The sequence below is a fragment of the Sminthopsis crassicaudata genome, chromosome 2 (assembly GCF_048593235.1).
Source record: "Sminthopsis crassicaudata isolate SCR6 chromosome 2, ASM4859323v1, whole genome shotgun sequence".
Taxonomy (NCBI): domain Eukaryota; kingdom Metazoa; phylum Chordata; class Mammalia; order Dasyuromorphia; family Dasyuridae; genus Sminthopsis; species Sminthopsis crassicaudata.
Genome location: NC_133618.1, coordinates 581,136,704 through 581,162,206, shown reverse-complemented (window position 1 = coordinate 581,162,206; position 25,503 = coordinate 581,136,704). Strand labels below are relative to the sequence as shown.

Below are 25,503 nucleotides of genomic sequence, written 5' to 3'. Positions count from 1 at the left end.
CTGAGAGGAATAAGTGGCTTATCCATAGTCACACAACTAGTAAGTGTCTGAGGCAGAATTCCCAGTTCTCTTCTTCATTCCCATTATAGTACTCTATCCACTCTGCCACAGTGATGCCTATTTGCTCTTTCCTAGAATATCATCAATTTATCAACATCTTGCTTAAATTGTAGTACCCCAAATTGAATATAATACTGAATATGGTTTCCTGATGTGATCTATTAAGAGCAGAGGAAAGTGGACCTTATTCTTGGGAGCAATCCTTTTCTTAATGCAGCCTGAATCACAAAAGCAATTTTGACTTCAACATTACACTCCTGGTTTATGTTGATCTTGAAATCCACTAAGACCCAAAGTATAAACATCTTCCCATCTTATATTTGTGAAATCAAAATTTTGAAATAAAGCATAAAACTTTGTATTTATCCTTCTTAACTAGGATTTAGTCCAATGTTTTCTCATTGGTCTTCTATTGAAAGGGATAGGTGATCAACTGCTCAAAGGGAGATCACATTCTACCTTCAATCTCTTAGCCAATTCTGGCTTTCTCTAGTCTAACTGTGTCATTTCTCACTTCCTCTAGTTTGCTTTCTACCCTTGGCTTTCAGGGGCTATACTTTTCAAGCCAGTTAGAACCTAATCTAACCCAGACATCCACAGAAGCTAGGCAGGTAAATTTCTTCCATCTCTTTCTCCATAATATTTCAACTCCGGATCACCCTCACTATTGCAGCACAATCTGTATATCAAAACAATCATCAGTGGGTAAGGTCTATTCCTTAAACATTTTTCATTTTAAATGAGAAAGAATAAGAAGCAAAGTATGAGTGAGTAATCATGGATAGATTATGATTAAATATCTTTCCACCCAAACTCTACCCTTTTTTCCTTTTCTAAACTTCCCTATTTATATAAATAGCAACATCCATTCTTCAGGTTTCCTTATCTTTTATCTATATATCTAAGAAAGGTGATACATGAGTGATGTACATAGATAAAATTACATTGATATTTTTTTATTTTACTATTTTCATTGAAAAATACTTTTTCTCTCATTTTTCCTTTAAAAAAAAGTAAGAAGGAAAAGAAAGCTATCTGTAACAAATATCTATAAACAAACAAAACAAATTCTTAAATTGGCCAATTTAAAAAAAAAAATGAATCTCATTCTATATCTTCAGTTCTGTCCTGGACATGCTGAGTTTCAGATGTCTAAAAAATATCTAGTGGATGATACATGGCTACTCAGGAGACAAACTAAGTTTGGAATAAATATATTTCTTTAAAAAAAAATCCTCAATATCCTGGTTCCTTGTTTTGGTTAAAAAGAAAAATGCTGACAATAGACTGGATTTCCATTCTTTCCTGACATAATTTTAAAACTCCCAGAGGATCTCTCCTTCCTCCATTGCAGCCCACTGTAGCAGAAAAGAATGGCTGAGCAGACTCCAGGGCTAATCTCTAGAGAGACAACACCAATCTAGCCATACCCTTTCTCCTCCTAAACCTTCCCCCTGGTGAAGCTCCCATGCTCAAGGCAATGATCTTCATCTTCAACAATCAATGGGAACTTCAGTTCTCCCAGTTTTACAAACCCTATAGAGAAGATTTTGTTCAGTCATTTAAAATCATGTTTGACTCTTCATGACCCTATTTGGGATTTTCTTGACAAAGAAATAATTTGCTATTTTCTTCTCTGGCTCATTTTTCCAAATGAGGAAATTGAGGCAAATAGGTTGAAATGACTTGCCCTGGTTCACACAACTAGTAAGTGTTTATGAGACTGGCTTTGAATTCAGAAAGAAGAGTTTTCCTGATTCCAGACCCAGTACTCTATCCACTGTGCCATCTAGCACAGTGAAGATACACAGCAACAAATCATCAGGGAAATTTTCCATTTGGTGTCTAAATAAAATGAAAATATGTGTAATTTCCTAGAAGGAGGCTTCCTAATGGGTAGCTCTGACAATAAATTAATTTAAAGACATTATGCCACATTCTATTTTGTCTTCTTTGAGGATTTTTCAGAAAGTGAACATGGCATTTTTGACCTAATACAAGTATTCATGGAGACTCTAAATAAATTCTTTGAAAATGTCTATGAACTGGATTTCATTTTCCATGTTGACAAAGTGCATGATATTCTGGCAGAAATGTTGATGGAAGTAATGGTTTTGGAGACTAACATGAATATAATTGTTACTCAAACTGACGTGCAAAATAAATTGGAAAAATCTGACACTGGCTTAGCAGGACCTTCAGCCCAGGGAGTATCTATTCTAAGGAATATGAATCTTCCTGATATCCCAAGAAATAATAAATTGGTGACATTAGCATGAAAATGTTATATATGCCTTCTTTTAAATAAAAGGCTTACAATAATGATAAGATATAGGATGGTGGCCTAGCAGTACCTGACCTAAAACTATATTATGAAGCAGCAGTTATCAAAATATTTGGTAACTGGTTAAGAAATAGAGTGGTGGATCAGTGGAATAGGTTAGATACATGTGATGAACAACCACAAAACTCCAGCTTCTTGGATAAGAACTCACTATCTGACAAAAATTGCTGGGAAAACTGGAAAATAATGTCAAACTCGACATAGACCTATATTGAAATAAGCTCAAACCTCTGGGCAACTTTGAATACATTAAATTAAAAAGGTTTTGCACAAAAAAATAAATACAAGCAAAATTAAAAATCAGGTTCAAAGTTGAAAAAAATTTTCACAGTCACTATTTCTGATAAAAGCTCCATTTCTAAAATATATAAATAACTGTATCAAATTTATAAGGATACAAGTCATTCCTGAATTGACAAATCATCAAAGGATATAAACAGACAATTTTCAGATGACAATATTAAAACCATCTAAAGTTATATGAAAAAAATGCTCTAGATCACTATTGATTATTAAAAGAACTCTGAGTTACCTACCACTTCACACTTCTCAGATTGACTAAGATAACAGGAAAAGATAATGATAAATGCTGGAGGGATGTGGGAAAACAAGGACACCGATGCACTGTTGGTGGAGTTGTGAAATGAAACAATTTGGAACTATGCACACAGAGCTAAACTTTGCATACCCTTTGATCCAGTGGTGCTACTACTGGGTCTATATCCCAAAGAAATCATAAAGGAAGAAAAAGGGACTACATGTGCAAAAATATTTGTAGCATCTCTTTTTGTGGTGGCAATAAATTGGAAAGTGAGTAGGTTCCCAACAATTAGGGAATGGCTGAATAAGTTATAAGATATGAAGTTAAAAGGATATTATTATTCATAAAAAATGAACACTAAGCTGATTTTTAAAAGACCTGGAAAGATTTACATGAACTGATATAGAAAGAAACAAGTAGAACCAGGAATACATTGTACACAGTAACAGTAAGATTGTGCAATGATCAACTATGAAATAATTTGTTCTTCTTAGTTCAATGATCCAACAAATTTTGGATAGAAGATACCATTTGCATTCAGAAAGAGAACTTTAGAGACTCAATGTAAATCAACATATGCTACGTTCATTTTTTTCCCCTTCTGTTTCTTTTTTTCTTTCATGGTTTTTCCCTTTTATTCAGATTTTTCTGTAAAGGGCTAGAACTGAGCAATGCACTTGGATAATGAAGCAAGTGTGAGACTAATTGCCAATTGGACAGTTCCCTATTAACTTGTTTGAAGGTTGACCCTCCCCAGCTGTTCTGTGCTGACTTGATTGGTGGGACAAAGAGGGGGAAGTGACTTGTGTGGGAGGAGGAGGAGGAGGAGGACAAACTTGGGTCGTGGAACTCACGCTCTTTTGCACTTGTGACCTGAAGTTGGAGGGTGACGGTAAAAGATCAAGAATAAAGACGTTTAGTGATCCTGACTCCAGCTGATTTCTGGGAAGATAGAGTTCCAGCATTTGGCACCCAACATGGGGCGCCATTTGTAACGTGCCCACCTGGCAGTTACAATTACTAGTCTGCCCTAGGCCCAACAGAGTACCTTTGACCACTGACCTTTGAAGTGTCAACTCTATCCGGCTCGCCTCCTCTGAGGCCTTCAAAGGTCTCTGGCCACGATCTCTTGAATCTATAGTTTAATAACCGGTAACACACTCAAGAACAGCCATGTGTAATCTTAAAAGCCTTTATTATACCTACTCACATAATGCCCTGACTTGATACTCTGACTTGTTGGTTCCTGAGTGAACACCTGGTCAGAAGACCCACGTGTTCACTACCAAAATCCTTACCTCTTTTGGCTACCCATCTCGGCTTAGCCACCCAGGCTAGGGAGCAAGGGTAGAGAGCGCCAGGTTAAAGAAAGCGACTGCTGCCTGCAGTGGGCTTATATAGGACTGTGAGGTCACACACACAGCCAATCAGTGAGAGAGTCACCCATAATGAAGCTATCTCAGTATGGCCAAGAACCCACCTACAAGGCAGTCCTAATATCCACAGAGATTTCTTCCAGGCCTCAATCTCCCATTGCACCGTGTCCACCCATTTAAAGGGCCCTTACATTTCCCTTCTCTTGTTTTGCGGGAACCACATCCTTACAATTCCCTTCTCTTGTTTTGCGGGAACTACACATCTCATTAAACTTTTAGCACCAGCTATAGTTCACTTGATCCATGAGATGACAGAGTGTTATGCCCAAGGAGGTACAAAGCAGCAGATCAGTAAACAGATGTATGACAATGAGAACCAGGCTCAACAGTGGCCCAACTGTTCAACCCATTCATCAAAGTCATACTCGAGATAATAAGCCAAAGAGGTTGGATGCCAATGAAGTAGGATGTCAACACTGAGGTGGGAAGTCAACAAGGTAAAACATCACAATTCTAGTTAACAATTAAATATCAGTGAGGTAGGTTGTCACAATTCTAGTTAAATTTATCACAATTCTAGACCAATTCTAGCTTATCACAATTCTCTATTGCACTTTTCACAATCCTAGAACAATTCTAGTTTCACAGGTGCACATAAGCAAAGTCATGTCCAGTAACATTGTCTCAATAACAACGGCAGGTGGGTGCGTTGGTTTTTCACCCACTAATTTAAAAGCATAGTCCTTCAATAGAAAGCATAGGGCAAGACCTCTCCCCAGGCCACCATATGGCAAGTAGCCACAGGAGGAGCAAACAGGCCCATTGTCCATTTACAGTCTTATATTGCATATCACCCAAAACAGTCCAATTCAGCAGCAACACTGGAACTGTCTGCTGTCTCTGGTGTCACGGTCAGGAGGGACATTGCTGCCATCAGGTCTGAAGGGCTGTTGACATCTGGCTGGTCCCTCTGGGCTGTTGTCTGGTCCTTCTCTTGGATCCCCAGGTCACAAATGTCTCTAGTGGGGATGAACTCTGCTGCTGGATCTGCACCTAGAAAGGAATGTACCCGGGGCCCAACTTGGGCCTTTCCAAATGCCATCTAGGCCTTTCCACATCACAGTGGAAACAAAGTTGTTATCAAAAAGATTAACAAAAGTCAGACAAAAGTTAGTCATTCTGTCACTTAGCTGCACTTTCTGTGTATGCCTGAAGTGTATTGCTAAGATAAAATGCAAAGAATTTAAAAATGTAAAACCAAAATAATTTAAAAGTGTAAAACCAAAATAGATTATAAGTGTAAGAACTAAATAACTTAAAAATATAAAATCAAAATAGTAATGTAAAATCAAAATACTTTGAAGATATAAAATCAAAAGTGTTTAAAAATGTAAAATCAAAATTTTAAAATTGCAAGCAATCACATATATGTATTGCCACATCTTGTGCATATCCCAAAATTTCCTTCTCTTGTTTAGAAGAGAAGATCTTGGGGATATAGTCTGTGCAGTAATGACTTTTCTAATAGGATTATAAGATATGCCAAAGGAATGGGCAAAGTCAAATTCAATGCAAAAACACCTAAAGGCAAAATATTTGTAAGCCAATCCATAAACTGTCTTAAATGCATGTGAAATTTCTACAATGAAAAAATGGTTGATCACATGTCTAGCTGCTTCTCCAGATTGGAATGAAGCCATAATGTCCATTGGTCTTAAAACATTAAATTTTAAACCATAAGGGTTTTGTCCTATAGGGAGTATAGGAGAGTGAAAGAAAGATAAGCTGTGTAGCTTTTTGCCATGCTCTTAGCTTCCTCTTTAGTTATCACAATTTGCAAATATAAGATTCTAGCAGCCTGATTATAAATGATTTGAAGGTCCACTCTGAAAATGGACATGTAGGGTATATTTATCTGAGTGCTTTCAACCAGAACAAAGCCAGAGGGGGAAGTGACTTGTGTGGGAGGAGTAGGAGGAGGAGGAGAAACTTGGGTCGTGGAATTCACACTCTCTCAAACTCGTGACCTGGCATTGGAGGGTGACGGTAAAAGATCAAGAATAAAGATGTTTAGAGATCCTAACTCTGGCTGATTTCTGGGAACATAGAATCCCAGCATTTGGCGTCCAAACATGGAGCTGGCACCCTACTTCCACCGAAGTCCTCCAGTGACCCAGAGATTAGGTGAGTATTCTAATAGATATTCTCGGGATTTAACTATAAAGAGAATAATCAGAACTCCTTTTCAGTCCAGTCAGCAGAATGAATTGTATGCTATCATTCTAGCTCTTGCTTATTATCCGGGAGACATAAATATAATATCTGATTCGGCCTATTCAGTAGGTGTGGTACAAAGAATTGCCACAGCCCAAATAAAATTTGTAGCCTCTAATATATATCAGCTCTTTAAAGAACTTCAAGAGCAATTGAGAAAGCATCCAGGTAAGATTTAGATTTTGCATGTCCACTCCCATAGTGGACTTCCAGGTCCTATTTTTGATGGTAATTCAAAGGCAGATAGCCTTCTAACCATGCTGGCCAGTACTCCTTTATTTCAAGAAGCACAAGAGTCTCATTCTAAATATCATCAGGCTGCCCGAGCTTTACGTTTGCAATTTGGAATAATAAGAGAAGAAGCTAGGAGCATAGTAAAAGTCTGTGCAGCTTGCCTTCTTTTCCATGCTCCTACACTCCCTCCAGGGAAGAACCCTCATGGTTTGAGACCTAATGAAATTTGGCAAGTGGATGTGACCCATTATAAATCTTTTGGTTGTCTATCTTTTATCCATGTCGTGGTAGACACCCTTTCAGGATTCACATTGCAATGCCAGCAGCAAAAGAGACAGCCCGAGTGGTCACTGAATTCTTTATACAAGCATTTGCAATTATGGGTGTGCCACAAGCAATAAAAACAGACAATGGACCTGCATATACATCTAAACATTTTACATACTTTTGTTCACAGTATAAGATTTTACATACCACGGGCATACCCTTTAATCCTCAAGGGCAGGCAATAGTAGAGAAAAGAAACAGAGATATTAAGACACTCCTCCAAAAGCAAAAGAAAGGGGGAACCACGGGTAACCCTAGAGAACTTCTAAATTTAGTTCTCTATACCATTCATTTTTTAAATTTTTGACAAAGATGCACTGGCTCCGGCAATCAGGTTTTATAACCCACCGGAAGGGCAGTGTCCAGTGCAAGTAGCACCACTGTCTTTAGATAATCTCCAGGTGATGTGGAGAAACCCAGAAAGTGGTGAATGGAAGGGACCAGATAGGTTAACTGCTTGGGGGAGAGGGTTTGTTCATATCTCCACAGATGCAGAAGGAATCAGATGGGTGCCAACGAGCCATATTCACCTTGTCCATCGGAGAGAGACAGAGCAGACCCTTGAAACAAAGGAGAAGACCCAAGAAACATTGGGTGGTTCCGTTGCTGACTGTGCCCACCACTGAAAGAATCTGGCAGTTATGACATTTGACCCATGGACATCAAAAATTGTTGGACTTGAAAATCCTCAGGAATCATTGGATTCTCTGAGATATCATAAGACTATTGTAGGACTTGAAAGCCCTTAGGAATCATTGGATTCTCTGAGACATCATAAGACTATTGTAGTACTTGAAAATCCTCAGGAATCATTGGATTCTCTGAGGCATCATAAGACTATTGTAGGACTGAAAGTCCTCAGGAATCATTGGATTCTCTGAGGCATCATAACTTCAAAACCTGTTGGGATCATTGGATTCCCTAACATATAAAAAGATTGATGTAGGACTTCAAAAATTTGTGGGGATCATTGGATTCCCTAACACGTGAAGGCAATAGATGGACAATAGATTGGTTTTGGACTATCTCTTGGTTGCTGAAGAAGGTGTATGTGTAACTGATGTTTACATACCCTCCTTCTAGGACTTCTGGAAATCTCTTACAATACCATGTTGATTTATATTGTTTGTTATATCACTACTTGCATGTATAATTCCTGTTTGTTACACCACATCGAGTCTGCACTGATTGTGGGGAGAGTCATCACTAATAGCCTCTGTGTTATTGCTATGTGCTTGTGTAATAACTCCCATGCTGATGGGTTTGTGCATACTTGTCTCTAATAAGGCCCTTCAACCCAAAAACCCGCTAGCAATCCCCACTTCTCTTTGGTGCTTTTCATCTCTCTTCCTGAGATGTCAGGGAGGGCGTGATTATCTCCTTCTTAGTGCTTTCATCTCCCCTCCTGAGAAGTTGGGGGGGGGGGCGTGATTACCTCTTTTTTGGGGTTCTCACCTCCCTGAAAAGTCAGGGATGGCACAACTATCTGTGGTCTAAAACAAAAGAAAGTGGGAGATATAAAGGGCTAGAACTGAGCAATGCACTTGGATAATGAAGCAAGTGTGAGACTAATTGCCAATTGGACAGTTCCCTATTAACTTATTTGAAGGTTGACCCTCCCCAGCTGTTCTGTGCTGACTTGATTGGTGGGACAAAGAGGGGGAAGTGACTTGTGTGGGAGGAGTAGGAGGAGGAGGAGGACAAACTTGGGTCGTGGAACTCACGCTCTTTTGCACTTGTGACCTGAAGTTGGAGGGTGACGGTAAAAGATCAAGAATAAAGACATTTAGTGATCCTGACTCTGGCTGATTTCTGGGAAGATAGAGTTCCAGCAACTGAGCGCCAGAAGAACAGCAGAACTGTCTTGGAGCAAACTAAAGCAGCTATGTTCCATTGCATTGAACAGACTTCAAACCTTAAAAAAATGAATTAAAAAAACAAAAAAGAACTCTCACCATAGACAACTTTTATGGATATAGAGAATAACAGATCTCAAATCCTGAAGTTCCTAAAGGCAAAGCAACTCTAGAAGAAGCCCCAAAGAGAGACATGAGCTGGTGTTCATTTCACAAGGCTTTTTTCAAAGATTGCACAAAGGATCTTAAAAGAGAGTTAGAAGAAAAATGGGGAAATGAAATGAGATCATTGCAGGAAGAATGGAAAAAAGGGAAAAAGAATGCAATGAACAGAAAAATTTAATTGCCCAATTGCAAAAGGAACTAAAAAAGGTAATGGAAGAAAATAATACAGTAAAAATTAGAATTAAACAAATGGAAATTAATAACTCAATAAGACTTCAAGAATCCATCAAACAAAAACAAATAAATGAATTAATAGAAGAAAATATGAAATATCTTCTAGGAAAAACAACTAACCTAAAAAATAGATCTAGGAGAGACAATCTAAGGATTATTGGGCTTCCTGAAAGCCATGATGAAAAAAAAAAAAAACCTAGACATTACATTACAGGAAATGATAAAAGAAAACTTCCCTGATATTTTATAAACAGAAGATAAAATACCCATTGAAAGAATGCATCCATCACCTCCTGAAAGAAACCCCAAAATTAAATCCCCACAGAATATTGTGGCTAAATTTCAGAATTATCTTACCAAGAAAAAGATTTGCAAGGAGCCAGAAAGAAAGAATTTAAATACTCAGGAGCCACAATAAGGATTACCCAGGATTTAGCAGCTTCTACCTTAAAGGATTGAAGGGCCTGGAATCTGATATTCTGAAGGAACTGAGATTATAGCCAAGAATAAACTATCCAGGTAAAATGAACATTATCTTTTAGGGAAGAAGATGGACATTAAATTATATAGGTGAATTTCACCTATTTCTAATGAAAAGACCAGAATTAAACAAAAAATATGATCTCCAAATACAGAATTCAAGAGAAGCATAAAAAGATAAAAAGGAAAGAACTCTTGAAAACTATATTTCTGTTATGGGAATACTTAGAGAATGTAGGTATAATTTGGTTTTATTATGATAATATGAAAAAGAAACTAGAGGTGGGAAGGGGATCATACTGGAAGAAGAGGGAAAAGGAGGTAAAATAAGAGAAATTACATCTCACTAAGAGATAAAGAAAACCTATTATATTGAGGGAAAGAATGGAGGAAGATGAGCATTATGTGAATCTTACCCTTCTGAAATTTGACTCCAAGAGAGAATATCAGACATATGGTATCATAAAGAAACTTGTCTCACCTTATAGAGAAGTAGGAGGGAAAGGGGGAAAAGAAAGGGAAAAACTAATAAAGGGAAAACAGAAGAATTAGGAGAAAGGTGTAAAAAGGGGGAAAAGGCTCTAAAGGGGGAGGACTGTATGAGGGAGGTTGTAATGTTCTCTTCTCTAAAAATATAATCTTTCTTTTGGAGCAGGTTTCTTGGGGAGCTTCTGGGAGCAACCTTCTTTTCAGTTCAGTTCAATAATCACTCCAAATGTAGCCAGGAGTAAAAGTCCAGATCCTTTATTGTGTCCTTCAAAGTCCTGAATCTTTTCCTGGGCCCAATTAGCTTTAATAAAGGCCTATCTCTCTCCCTGGTTCCAAGAGCTCCCTCCAAATCTCTCCAGCGGAGCTTTAGCCTCTTGTCCTTCCAATGTCTCCAGCCAGCACAAAGGTGGAAGTTGGAAGGAATCTTGACTCTGAATCTCTTGAAGTCCTCTCGAAGTCCTTTTTACTCTGAATCTCCTGACGTCCTCTCTGGACCTGAGAGCTTCTTGCTTATATGCTGCCTACTGAGTACACAGCAATCATTTCTTCATTAGAAAACCATTATTTGTTGTAGGATCAAATCCATGCTAAATTAGATTTAACCATTGTCTCCTCACTTCCACTCAGTACCTTGTTTCAAGTTCTGGCCCATAACATCTCCTTGTAGGATCAGATCAGCCATGCTAAATTAGATAATTATTGTCTCTATCCATTTCAGTGACTTAGCACCTTGTAAGAATCCTAACAGGAGATGGTCATCAAAAGCAAAATACTGGGAAGGAAAGAAGGTGGTTAGGAAAAAGAAAAGCATAAAGTAGGGTAAATATGATGGCAGGAAATGCAGAATTAGTTATTTTAACTGTGAATGTGAATGGAATGAAATCCCCCATAAAATGGAAATGGATAGAAGACTGAATTAAAAGCAGAAACCTATATGTTGTATACAAGAAACACATTTAAAACATAGTGATACTTACAGAGTGAAGGTAAAGTGCTGGAGCAGAATATATTATGCTTCAGGTGAAGAAAAAAAAGCAGGGGTAGCAATCCTGATCTCAGATCAAGTAAAGGCAAAGATAGATTGAATTAAAAGAGATAAGGAAGGAAACTATATCTTACTAAAGGGTACCATAGATAATGAAGCAATATCAATACTAAATATATATGCACCAAGTGGTATGGCATGGAAATTCCTAAAGGAGAAGTTAAGAGAGATGCAAGGAGAAATAGACAGCAAAATTATACTACTGGGGGATCTCAATCTTGCTCTCTCAGAACTAGGTAAAATAAATAAGTTAAAGAATAAGCTAACAAAATGTTAGAAACATTAGATATGATAGATATTTGGAGAAAATTAAATGGAGACAGAAATAAGTTTACTTTTTTCTCAGCAGTTCATGGAATTTATACAAAAATTGACCATGTGTTAGGATATAAAAACCTCAAAATCAAATGCAGAAATAGTAAATGCATTTTTTTTCAAATCATGATGCAATAAAAATCACATGCAATATAAGGCTGGAAGAAAATAGACTAAAAAGTAATTGGAAACTAAATAATCTCATCCTAAAGAATGAATAGTTGAAATAGCAAATCATAGATACAATTACTATTTAAATCCAAGAGAATAACAATAATGAGACAACATACCAAAATTTGTGGGATGCATTCAAAGAGATAATAAGGGGAAATTGTATATCTCTAGATGCTTACTTGCATAAAATAGAGAAAGAAAAAACCAATAAATTGGATTTGCAACTAAAAAAGCTAGAAAAAAGAATATATTAAAACCCACCAATCAAATACCAAAATTGAAATTCTAAAAATAAAAAGAGAGATTAATAAAATTGAAAGTAAAAAAAAAACCTATTAAATTAATAAAACTAAAAGTTGGTTTTATGAAAAAAAAACAAAATAGATAAACCTTTAGTTAATATGATTAGAAAAAGGAAAGAAGAAAATCAAATTGTTATTCTCAAAAATGAAAAGGGAGAATTTTCCACCAATGAAGAGGAAATTAGAGCAATAATATGCAAATAAATTTGATAACTTAAGTGATATGGAGGAATAACTACAAAAATATAGATTGCCCAGATTATCAGAAGAGGAAATAAATTACTTAAATAGTCCCATTTTAGAAAAAGAAATAGATTAAACTATTAATCAACCCTCAAAGAAAAAATCGCCAGGACTAGATGGATTTACATTTCTACCAAAGAACAATTTTAAAGAACAATGAACTCTTTTAAAAATAGAGAATGAAGGACTCCTACCAAATTCCTTTTATGATACACGCATGGTATTGATACCTAAACCAGGTAGGATGAAAACAGAGAATGAAAATTATAGACTAATTTCCCTAATGAATATTGATGCAAAAATCTTAAATAAAATATTAACAAAGAGATTACAGAAAATCATCCCCAAGATAATACACTATGACCAAGTAGGACTTATACTAGGAATAAAAGGCTGGTTCAATATTAGGAAAACTATTAGCAAAATTAACTATATCAATAATCAAATTAACAAAAACATTTGATTATCCCAAGGGATGCAGAAAAAGCATTTGATAAAATTCAACATCCATTCCTATTAAAAACACTAGAGAGTATAGGAATAAATGGATTTTTCCTTAAAATAGTCAGCAGCATCTATTTAAAACCATCAGCAAGCATCATATGTAATGGTGATAAAATGGAACTATTCCCAATAAGATCAGGGGTAAAACAAGATTGCCCATTATCACCCTTACTATTCAATATTGTATTAGAAATGCTAGCTTTGGTAATAAGAGAAGAAAAAGAAAAAGGAATTAGAGTAGCCAATGAAGAATCCAAATTATCACTCTTTGCAGATGATATGATGGTATACTTAGAGAACCTAGAGAATCAACTAAAAACTACTAGAAGTAATCCACAACTTTATCTAAGTTTCAAGATACAAAATCCACATATTTTTATACATCACTCACAAAAACCAATATCAATAGATACAAAGAGAAATTCAATTTAAAATAACTTTTGAATTCCCAATTATGAAATATTTGGGAATCTATCTGCCAAGGGAAAGTCAGGAACTATAGAAGCAAAACTACAAAAGACTTTCCACACAAAGTCAGATCTAAACAATTGGAAAAATATCAAGTGCTCTTAGATAGGTCGAGCAAATATAATAAAGATGACAATACTACCTAAACTAATCTATTTATTTAGTGCTATACCAATCAAACTCCTAAGAAACTTTTTTTTTTATAGAGCTAGAAAAAATAACAAAAAAATTCATCTGGAAGAACAAAAAGTCAAGAATGTCAAGGGAATTAATGGAAAAAAAAAAAAAAAAAAGCAAATGAAGGTGGCCTAGCTGTACCAGATCTAAAACTATAATATAAAGCAGTGGTCATTAACACCATTGGGTACTGGCTAAGAAACAAAAGTAGTTAATTGGTGGAATAGATTAAGTTCACAGGATAAAATAGTCAATGACTATAGTAATCTAGTGTTTCAAAAAGCCAAAGACCCCAGCTTTTGGGATAAGAACTCACTATTTGACAAACTGCTGAGAAAATTGGAAACTAGTATAGCACAACCTACCCACACCTAACCACACCTAACAAGATAAGGCCAAAATAAGTTCATGATCTAGACATAAAGAATGATATTATAAACAAATTAGGAGAACATAGGATAGTTTACCTCTTATATCTGTGGAGGAGGAAGGAATTTGTGACCAAAGAAGAATTAGAGACCATTATCAATCACAAAATAGATAAATTTGATTATACAAAAACTTTTTAACTTAATATAAACAAAACTAATGCAGATAAGATTAGAAGGGAAGCAATAAACTGGGAAAACTTTTTTTTACATTCAAAGGTTTGGGTAAAGGTCTCATTTCTAAAATATATAGAAAAGTAATTTAAATTTATAAGAATTCAAGCCATTCTCCAATTGTTAAATGGTCAAAGGCTATGAAGAGACAATTTTCAGATGAAGAAATTAAAAGCATTTCTAGTCATATGAAAAGGTGCTCCAAATCACTATTGAGCAGAGAAATTCAAATTAAGGAACTCTGAGATAACACTACACCTGTCAGAATGGCTAAGATGACAGGAAAAGATAATGATGAATGTTAGAGGGGATGTGGGAAAACTGAGACACTGACACATTGTTGGTAGAACCGTGAACGGATCCAGCCATTCTGGAGAGCAATTTGGAATTATGCTCAAAAAATTATCAAATTGTGCATTCCCTTTGATCCAGAAGTGTTACTACTGGGCTTATATCCCAAAGAGGGATAAAAGAGGGAAAGGGACCTGGTTGTGCAAATATGTATGTGACAGCCCTCTTTGTAATGGCAAGAAATTGGAAACTGAGTGAATGCCCATCAATTGGAAAATGGCTGATTAAATTATGGAATATAAATGTTATGGAATATTTTTGTTCAATAAGAAATGATCAGCAGGATGATTTCAGAGAGGCCTGAAGAGATTTACATGAACTGATACTAAGTGAAATGAACAGAACCAGGAGATACAGAGCAACAACAAAACTATATGATGATCAATTCTGATGGACATGGCTCTTTTTAATAATGAAATGATTCAAACCAGTTTCACTTGTTCAATGATGAAGAGAGACATCTATACCCAGAGAGAGTACCTAGACAAGTGAGTGTGGATCACAACATACCATTTTCATGCTTTCTGTTGATGTTTGCTTGCATTTTGTTTTCTTTCTCAGGTATTTTTTTTTCTTTCTAAATCCAATTTTTCTTGTGCAGCTAGATAACTGTATAAATATGTATACATATATTGGATTTAATATATATTTTAACATATTTAACATGTATTTGCCATGCTATCTAGGGAAGGCGATGAGGGGAAAGGGGAGAAAATTTGGAACAGAAAATTTTGCAAGAGTCAGTGTTGAAAAATTACCCATGCATATGTTTTGTAAATAAAAAGCTTTTAATAAGGGGCAATTAGGTGGTACAGTGGATAAAGTACTAGTCCTGAAGTTAGGAGAACCTAAGTTCAAATCTGGCCTCAGACACTTAACACTTCTTAGCTATGTGGCCCTAGGCAAGTCACTGAACACCAATTGCCTCAGAAAAAAAAAAAAGCTTTAATTTAAAAAAAAAAGATAAAATTGTACTCTGAGTGACATGATTATTTCTCCCTTGTATTAATCATTAATTATAAATTAGGACCAAGGCTTTCCCCTTTTCTCCTTATATATCCAGAAGTTAACCAAATTGGGAAATCTTTAGCAAGCATGTATTTAACCAAAATGGCTGAGATCTAAGACATCAGACAATAAAAATAATTTTAAATTTAAGCTAATGGTTGCTTTCCTGATCATTGTGTTTGCTCAGGTAGGTCTGAGAAAATGTGTATCTTCCCTTTTGTCACACAGATGATATGAAATTGATAATATCTGAGTGATCCAAATCAATCAAGGGTCTCATTAGAATTTACCTCAGCTTCTCATTGTGATATTCACTTTCTCATTAATTATTACCTGATCAGAGTTGTTTGCCACCTTCAGGAACTCCTACTCTTCCAAGACCACATAAACAGTAAGCCTACCACTATGAGGAGTCTGGCATTCAAACACCACAGCATAAAATCATTTTAAGATGAATATTACTTTTCTCTTGCTCAGTAATTTTTAAGGAAACAGGCACTTTCTTTGTGATATTTTTTTTTCTAAATTACATTCCTATGACATCAAAATGAATGTCATCTTGATCACAACAGTATTCTGAAAATATATTTATTTTTCTATTATTTACAACCTTAAGTATTAGGATATGTGGCATATTTCATGGAATTCTATGAGTACAACATTTTCTAACTCTTTCTACCATTTATCATAATTATTTAAAAAACTTACATACATGTTACTTAGAAATATTCTGTTCTGTTTTAGTTTTAAACACTAAATTAACTGAAAAAAATTAAAACCCCCAGGAAAGATTTTATTTTCTACTTTTTATTCAAAAAACCAATTTTCTTGATGACAGGAGGATAATGGAAAGTCTGATGAAATCCTCAGGTCATGATGAGTCCTAGGCCATGCTCAAAGCCAAACTGAGATGTGAGCTTTATTTGAACTACTTGAAAGAAAGATGATGTATTGATTCAAGTTATTGTTGTTGCTTTTGTGGGTATGATATTTCCTTGGATAGGTTTATTCTTTCCCAAGGCATATGGTTTATTTGGCCATTGGGGGGTAGAATGAGCAAATGGTGACTTGGGCTGATGTCTGCCTGTGTTCTGAGTTCCATCCCATTATTAGAGTTTCTCTCCAGGGTATCAGTAGCTTTTAGTGTTGTGATGTTCATTTCAAGTCAGCACAAAGGCACCCCAAAGCTCAAGCTCTACCCCCACCCCCAGAAGGCAGACTCAGTTGAGATCACAGAATCATGGAATCAAAGTAAGTTAAAGCTAGAAGGGACTTTAGGCATCAACTGATTGATTGCTCTCAATTCATCCAGAAGGAAAATCCTATTGGCACATGAGGTGATCTGCACAAAACCATCTGAATTTATAGTAGAGCCAAATCTAGTAGTCAGGTCCCTAGATCCCTGGCTCACTGTCTTTTCTCTGTTCCAATAATTAAATTTACCCTGCTTTACATGTATGGAAAATGATTGTAAGTGTAGTCAAAGAGTGATGCTTTTATGTTGCATTGCCTTTCTATTTAAAAATTTAAAAGAAAGATCACAATAACAACTTGATGCTAAACCATATCCCTTTCTAAGCAATAGAGAGCCATCCAGATAGTTCCCCTCTCCAGATCTAATAAAAGGGATCAATAAGCAGACAGTGATTTTCCCAGCAGCCATCATGTTAATGAGAGACAGCTTTTGATGTAGCTCTGGAAAAGAGCCTAGCAGACAGTGCTGCTTAAGGATAAATAAGAAAAAAAAATAAATCCACAGGATTGCTGGTCTTTAATGGACTGCCCAATGTTATGATCAATTTTAGATCTCACCTCACCTCAAACCAGAGCTCAAGTCCACATAAGGAATTCATTTGTTCTCCACTAAAAGTGAACAAATAAGGTTAAAATCAAATTTTAAATCCCCCTCCAATAGATACCATATTAGCATAATGTTTAGAGAAACATAGTCAGCCCATTTCCCTCAGAAAAAAAAACATACGGAAACCCTCATGTTCTGTTGAACAGTTTCTCTTTTTTTCTTCTGATTTATCCTATAATGGATATTTTTGGCTCTTGTAACAAGTAGATAATATACTAGATTTGGAATCAGGAAGATCCAAGTTCAAATCCTGGCCCAGATGTTTACTAGCTATATAATTGTGGACAGGTCACAATATCTGTGTCCCAGCTTCCTCATTTTTAGAATAAAGGGATTAGACTCAATAGTCCATAAGATTCTTTTCAACCATAAATCTACTGAATATTTTCTTCCTTAGTTCATAAAATAGTACAAATTACAAGTTTAAAATTATTTGAAAATTATTTAGTTCAGCTCTTTTATTCTGCAAATGGAGATATTAAAATCCAGACCGGAGGAATAATTTGCCTAACTTCCTAAACATTACTGGCAGAGGCAAGAATGCAATGCAGTTATACCCATCTCTAGAACAGGGTTCCATCCACTACCTTATTCTCACTCTACAATTGGTAACTCACAACCCAAATCAGCCCTAAGGTGGTTTTAGGGGTATCCAGAGATTATCTTTGACTTTATTTCATAGGTCATGATATTAAATGGAGTTTGTGCTCATTATTATGCTATGGAACCATAAAGTCACTGGCCATTAGGGATGGAAAGCACAAATTCATCTAATTTTGGAAGAGAAAAATTAAGTGATTTTTCCCAATGTTACACAGTGAGCTAGGACTAGAAATCAAGATTCCAGATACTTGGTCAAGTACCCTTGCCATAATACTTTAAGTTCTGTCTCTTCATACTTGCTAATGGTTAACAAGTTTAGAAACTATTAATTTAAGTGTGTTAAGTGAACATCTGCAAAAGGAAGCAGTGAACACCAAAAGCCATGATGGTTCTGTCATGAATAGGTCATACCGGTCTATTGTTATTTCCTTTTTTTCATAAATTTTCTAAACTTGTATAGTTGAGCTAGATTTTTGCAAAATATTGGATAAATGACAGCATGCTATTTTCTGAAAAACAGAGATGTGAATTAAATGATAATAGAATTAAATGGATTTAAAACCAATCAAATGACCAGAATCATAGAGTGCCTAGTATCAGTGTGGCAGGAATTCTCCAGTAGCATATCCCAGGGATCTCTGCTCAGCCTTGTGATCATTAACTTTTACCAATGACTTGAGCCAAAATATAGATGATATCTGTATCAAATTAATATGATACAAAGCTGCCAGGAACATCTAATACAATGCATGACATATTTCTTAGAAGAAATCCATGGTAAATCTGGACTGCATACTAAAAAAACAGAAATCACCTTGCTGACAAAGATCCACATGATCAAAACCATGGGTTTTTCCAGTAGCAATGAATGACTGTGAGAATTGGACTATAAGGAAAACTGAGCACTATATAATCTATACTTTAAAATTGTGCTGCTGGAGAAGACTTTTGGGAGTCCTTTGGATAGCAAGGAAATCAAATCAGTCAATACCTAAAAAGTAATTCAGTCTATTTACTGGCAGGTCAAATACCGATGCTGAGGCTTTAATATTTTGGCCATATAATGAGAAGAGAAACTCAATAGAAAAATGATGTTGGGAAAGATTTGAGGCAAAAGAAAAATGGATTATCAGAGAATGAGATGAATAGACAGTGTCATGGAAACAATGAACATGAATTTGGACAGACTAAATGATAGTAGAAATTATAAAGGCCTGATGTGCTATGGTTCATGGGGTCACAAAGAATTGGACATAACTGAACAACTGAACAACAACTGGTTCCAAAATCGTTTTAATAGACTGGAAGGTTGAGCTGAATATAATGAGATAAAACTTAATGGGGATATAAGTAGACATATCTAAATTCATAAATTTAATTTCATACAAACAAGATGAAGAAGACATAGCTAGCACCCTGAAAAAAGATCAGTTGGCTACAAACTCAATATGAGTCAACAGTGGGATATGGTGGGCATAAAATCTATTTCAAATTTAGACTTGCATTAAGAGAGATTTAGATCTTAGCAGTAAGAAAATTTCTGTAATTTACTCTGTAATCTACCATGATCAGACCATACCTAAAATATTATACTTAGTTATGGGTGTACAAAACATGAATAAACTGAAAAGTGTCAGAGAGAAGTAATCAAAATGGTAAAGGAACTTTAGTTCATTTCATATGAAGTTAAACTCCTAGGTATAATTATCCTAAAATAAATAACATACTAAATATGATTTTTTTTGTCTGCAAATACTTGATAGGCTTTCACCTAACAAAAGGATTCAAGAGAACACAAATGGGAATAAGCAATGATAGATTCAGAGGCACATTTAGGCTTATGATAAGCAAAACTTCTTGATAATTAGACCTGTCTCAAAGTGAAATGGGATGCTCAGGAAATAAAGGATTCCTTTTATTGGAATTTTTCAAACAGAGGCTAGATAACCAGTTTTTGGACATGCTGTAATGAAGAGTTTTTTAGGGTATTCACTGAACCAGGGATCCACTGAGATCCTTTCCAACTCTATGGTTCTGTGATTCTGAATAGAGGAATATACAATTATACCCTCCCAAAAAGGGGAAAAACATGCTAGAAAATTAGCATTCCAGTGTTGGCAATGTAGTCAAATTTCAATTGCCCACACTGACAAAAGAAAGGTTAATCCAAAACACATTTAAACTAGCTTTGAAATGCAGCCAGAGAAATTGAAGCCCATTCAACAAACCTAAACATATGTATTCCTAGTTTTGTCCTGATAATATGACACTCCCAGTTAATTCACTCTAGCTGTCTAGGACTCAGTGTGACTTGGGAAAGAGGATATGAATTAGCTACAAACAGGATGTATGAGAACTGATTGTTCAATGATTTTTAATTTAAATCCAATGACTTTCTTTTCAAGAGCTCAGAGCAATTTCACACAAACAATCTAATATCTCCATCCCCAGAATATCCCATCTTCATGTTGGAAAATTGAGGCCTAGAAAGGTTAAGCAAATTCTATAATATTCATATCCAATAGTGAAGTAAAGGCCTTGAGTGATAACTTCAAAAAAAGCTTTATATCCCATAAAATTCTCCAAGAAAATCTAACCAGTTAATATTTGTGTCACCAAGGGGCCATCAAGGAAAATTAAAAGCTTCTGACTGCATGTGGATTCTGAAAGATGAAAACAAAGGGTCTAAAACAGAAAAAGTCAGGCACCCAATATAAATTCTGCTTTACATGATCACTGTGGGACAAAACTTCCAACAATTTAAAAAAATCACTCTCATAGAATCTGTTTTGTTTTTATTTTTTTATTTTTTTGAGAGAAAACAGCAACTCACCTTTGGCAGAGAATACTTGGGCAGCTTAATCTGGGCAAAGGGTTCTCTTCTGTAGGATACATAGTAGCTGGCTCTTCCACCCGAAGTCACCTAAAGGAGAAAACCAGAAAAGACATTTAATCAAATATTCAATGTGTGTTAAGCTCTTACTGCTTCCTGGGCCCCATGCTAAGTGTAAGAAAATACAAAAATAAAAATGAAATGACCCTCGTGCTTAGAGAGCTTACATTCTGCTGGGAGAAACAACACACTTATATGCAAGTATAAATAAAATATACCCAGAATCATAGAATTTGAAAATAGGAAGAGACCTTAGCAGCCATCTAGTTTAAATCATGAATGCAAGGAATCTATAATATAATATATCAAATATGTAATCATCCAGGCTCTGTTTGAATACCTTCAAGGAGAGGAATCTAGCCATTTGGTCTCTCCCATCTTTGGGCAATTTTAAGTTTGAGGAAGGTTTTCCTGAGGTTAGGATTAAATTTGTCCCTTTGCAACTTCTAACCATTGTTTTTGGAGTGACAAATTTGTTCTGTGACAAGAACAGATCTAATTCCTCCTAGGGAAACATCTCTTCAACTACGTGAAGACAGCTATCATCCTTCTTTCTTTTCCCTGCTAATCCTGACTTCTTGAGGCTAAACATGCCCATTTCTTTACACTACTCCACATATGAAAGACTTTAGGACCCTTAGCCATCCTAGTTAATTACTATGGACACTCTCTAGATAATTAATGTTTTTTCTGAACCTATTGTAACCAAAACTGAAGTCAACAGTCTACAATTATCCCTTCTCCATTATGACTTTCACCATTGTGGTTTTGATATATCACAGTTTAAAATAAAAAATTAAATGGGAATTTTGGGGATGTTTTGTGGAAAATGCAGATGACATGCAAAGTCAAGCAGATGACAAAGAAGATTTAGAAAATCAGAAATGCATAAAATATGTTTTACATTATACAATATCAATCCATCTTACCTTTTAATACCAAAATAATTCAGACTTCTCTTACAAAAAAAAAAATTATGTGATTTTCCACATCCTGGAGGTACCATACCCCTGATCCCACAATGTTGAAGAGATAAATGCAGATGATAACTGAACAGAGCAAAGTATGGTGGGACTTTGCCCTTATTGCAAAAAAAAAAAAAGTTTTGTTTTCTTAATATAGCCCAAGATTAATATTTTTTCATTATCAAATCACATTGTTAATACATATTGAGCTTTTAGTACACTAAAATCCCAAGATCACTTTCAAGACAAATCAAATAGAACTATGCCTTCTCCATATTATACTTAAAGTTAATTTTTTGTACCAAGACTTTACATTTATTTCTATTCAGTTTTCCCTTGTTAGATTCAGCTTAGTGCTCTAAGCCTGTCAAGACCTTTTTTGATCAAGATTCTATTGTCTGCTGTGTTAGTTATCCTTAGTAGCTTTGTATCAGGTACAAATTTGACAAGCATGCCATGTATGCCTCATCTAAATCATTGATAAAAATGTGAAATGCAAAGTTCCAAGCATACATCCCTAGGGCCCTCCACAAGTTCTTTTATAACAATGACATTGTGATTCTAAGTCTGACCATCCAACAAGTTTTCAAATCAATCTAATTGTAATCTCACCTAGTACAAAACGATTCATCTTTTCTCAAGAGGAGTATAAGATAGTTTACCTAGAAATTAGCAAAGGTTTAATTAAAGTATATCCAGAGCATTTCTCTACTAGTTTAATAATCCAGTCAAAAAAAATATGAAATTAAACTGGAGTGATCTATTTTTTCCTTCTCTTTTAAAACATTTTAATATTTAATATTTTTATTTTCTAGTCATATGTAAAACAATTTTTACATTTGTTTTCAAAACTTTGGAGCTCCAGATTATCTCCCTTTCTCCCCACCTCCAACCCCCATTAAGAAGGCACATGTGAAATTATGTCAAACATTTACAAAAAACTCATGTTGCGGATCCACACTTAACACCATATACCAAGAGAAGATCAAAATGGGTCCATGATTTAGGCTTTAAAAATGAGATCATAAATAGATTAGAGGAACAGAGAATAGTCTACCTCTCAGACCTGTGGAAGAGGAAGGAATTTATGACCAGAGGAGAACTAGAGATCATTATTGATCACAAAATAGAAGATTTTGATTACATCAAACTAAAAAGTTTCTGTACAAACAATAATAATGCAAAAAAAGATTAGAAGGGAAGTAACAAATTGGGAAAATATTTTTATAGTTAAAGGTTCTGATAAAGGTCTCATTTCCAAAATATATAAAGAACTGACCCTAATTTATAAGAAACCAAACCATTCTCCAATTGATAAATGGTCAAAGGATATGAACAGACAATTCTCAGATGATGAAATTGAAACTATATCCACTCATATGAAAGAGTTCCAAATCACTACTGATCAGAGAAATGCAAATTAAGACAACTCTGAGATATCATTACACACCTGTCAGATTGGCTAAGATGACAGGAACAAATAATGATGAATGTTGGAGGGGATGTGGGAAAACTGGGACACTGATACATTGTTGGTGGAGTTGTGAAAGAATCCAACCATTCTGGAGAGCAATTTGGAACTATGCCCAAAAAGTTATCAAACTGTGCATACCCTTTGATCCAGCATTGCTGCTATTGGGCTTATATCCCAAAGAAATACTGAGGAGGGGAAAGGGACCTGTATGTGCCCAAATGTTTGTGGCAGCTCTTTTCATAGTGGCTAGAAACTGGAAGATGAATGGATGTCCATCAATTGGAGAATGGTTGGGTAAATCATGGTATATGAAGGTAATGGAATATTATTGTTCTGTAAGAAATGACCAGCAGGAGGAATACAGAGAGGCCTGGAGAGACTTGCATGAACTGATGCTGAATCAAATGAGCAGAACCAGAAGATCGCTGTACACTTCAATGTTGTATGAAGATGTATTCTGATGGAAGTGGATGTCTTCAACATAAAGAAGATCCAACTCACTTCCAGGTGATCAATGATGGACAGAAATAACTACACCCAGAGAAGGAACACTGGGAAGTGAATGTAAATTGTTAGCACTACTGTCTATCTACCCAGGTTACTTATACCTTCGGAATCCAATACTTAATGTGCAACCAAAAAAAAAATGGTATTTACACACATATATTGTATCTAGGTTATATTGTAACACTTCTAAAATGTATGGGATTGCCTGTCATTAAGGGGAGGGAGTGGAGGGAGCGAGGGGATAATTTGGAAAAATGAATACAAGTGATAATGTTATTTTAAAAAAAATTACTCATGCATATATACTGTCAAAAAATTTATAAATAAAATTAAAAAAAAAAAAACATGTTGCAAAAGAAAACATAGATCTCCCCATAAGGTTAATCTAGGTTTAGAATTCACATTCATGAGGCACAAACTTAAAGGGGATGAATACAAGTTTATTACTGCTCAGAACCTTGATTCAAATAAGACATAAGGAGAAAAGAAACTTGTAACAGAGAAGCAATACACAACTTAATCATTATCGCAGTAATAAAGACAGACAGACAGGTAACATATAATTACCAGTTTGGAAAATATCAACTCCTGAGCTTGTACCATGCCAGAGTGCACCATGAAAAGGGAAACAAATCCCAGGCAAGTCCTCCCTTCGAGGGTGAAGATCCAAATGTTTATCTCCCTATGGTATTATATAAACTCTATTATATGATACATGACTTCCCGCCCAAAACAGCTTCTCTGTTATGGGATCTTCCACCAAGGCGAGTAGTTTACTCATTCCTTTAAGCCAGTTAGTTTCATTCAGAGAACTGATCTGGTTTTCAGGGTGAAACACCTGCCAAGGCTCAGAGGAAGGTCTTAAATCAAGCACAAGGAAAAGTGCAAGCACTTTTTTATGTTATACGTACATACATACATATAAATAGATAGATAATTATACAAGGATATCTATATATGTGTATATAGTTAATAGATATAGATATAGTTATACAAGGAGACCTGGCTGAGATTTATTGAGACTCCTTATAATCACAGAAAATACTCTAAGGACATGGCTGAGACTTACTAAGATTTCTTACATTCAAATCCTTCTCCATTAAAAAAAAAAAAAAAAAAAACCCAACAACAACAATAACAACAACAACAACAAAAACTCTCAAGAAAAATAAAATTAAAAACAAGTATGCATCATTCTGTATTCAGACACAATCAATTATATTTTGAGGTATGGATAGCATTTTTCACTATATTCCTTCAGAATAGTCATAGTTCATTGCATTGCATTGTATAGTAAGGTCATTTACAGCTGATCATCCCACAACATGGCTATACTTTGTAGATAGTAAATCTCACTTTGTTTAAATTCATGAAGGACTTTCCAAGTTTTTTGAAAACATCCTTCTGATCATTTACCATAAAACAATAATATTCCATCATAATCACATATCATAATTTATTCAGTCATTACCCAGTTGATGGGCATTACCTCAGTTTCCACTTCTTTGTCCTGAGAATAGAGCTACTGTAAATATTTTTTGTATTACTTTAAAAAAAATCTCTTTTGGGATTCATTCTTAGTAATGACCAAAGGATATGCATAATTATATAGTCCTTTGGGCATAGTTCAT

At 35.3% G+C, this 25,503-nt stretch overlaps 2 protein-coding genes across 2 annotated transcripts in view; one reads left to right on the top strand and one right to left on the bottom strand.

Annotated features, from left to right (window-relative positions):
- Window positions 1-25,503, bottom strand: part of SORCS3 (sortilin related VPS10 domain containing receptor 3) — a 694,559-nt gene that overhangs the window by 140,966 nt on the left and 528,090 nt on the right. Inside the window, 2 exon segments of the mRNA XM_074284861.1 lie at window positions 20,867-20,956; window positions 24,600-24,732. Of these exon segments, the coding sequence (XP_074140962.1) occupies window positions 20,867-20,956; window positions 24,600-24,732 (223 nt within the window).
- On the top strand, window positions 1,529-2,339 carry LOC141553740 (AP-3 complex subunit sigma-1-like). The gene is made up of 2 exons (XM_074285233.1): window positions 1,529-1,600; window positions 2,061-2,339. The coding sequence occupies exons 1-2, from the start codon at window positions 1,529-1,531 to the stop codon at window positions 2,337-2,339; spliced, it is 351 nt and encodes a 116-aa protein (XP_074141334.1).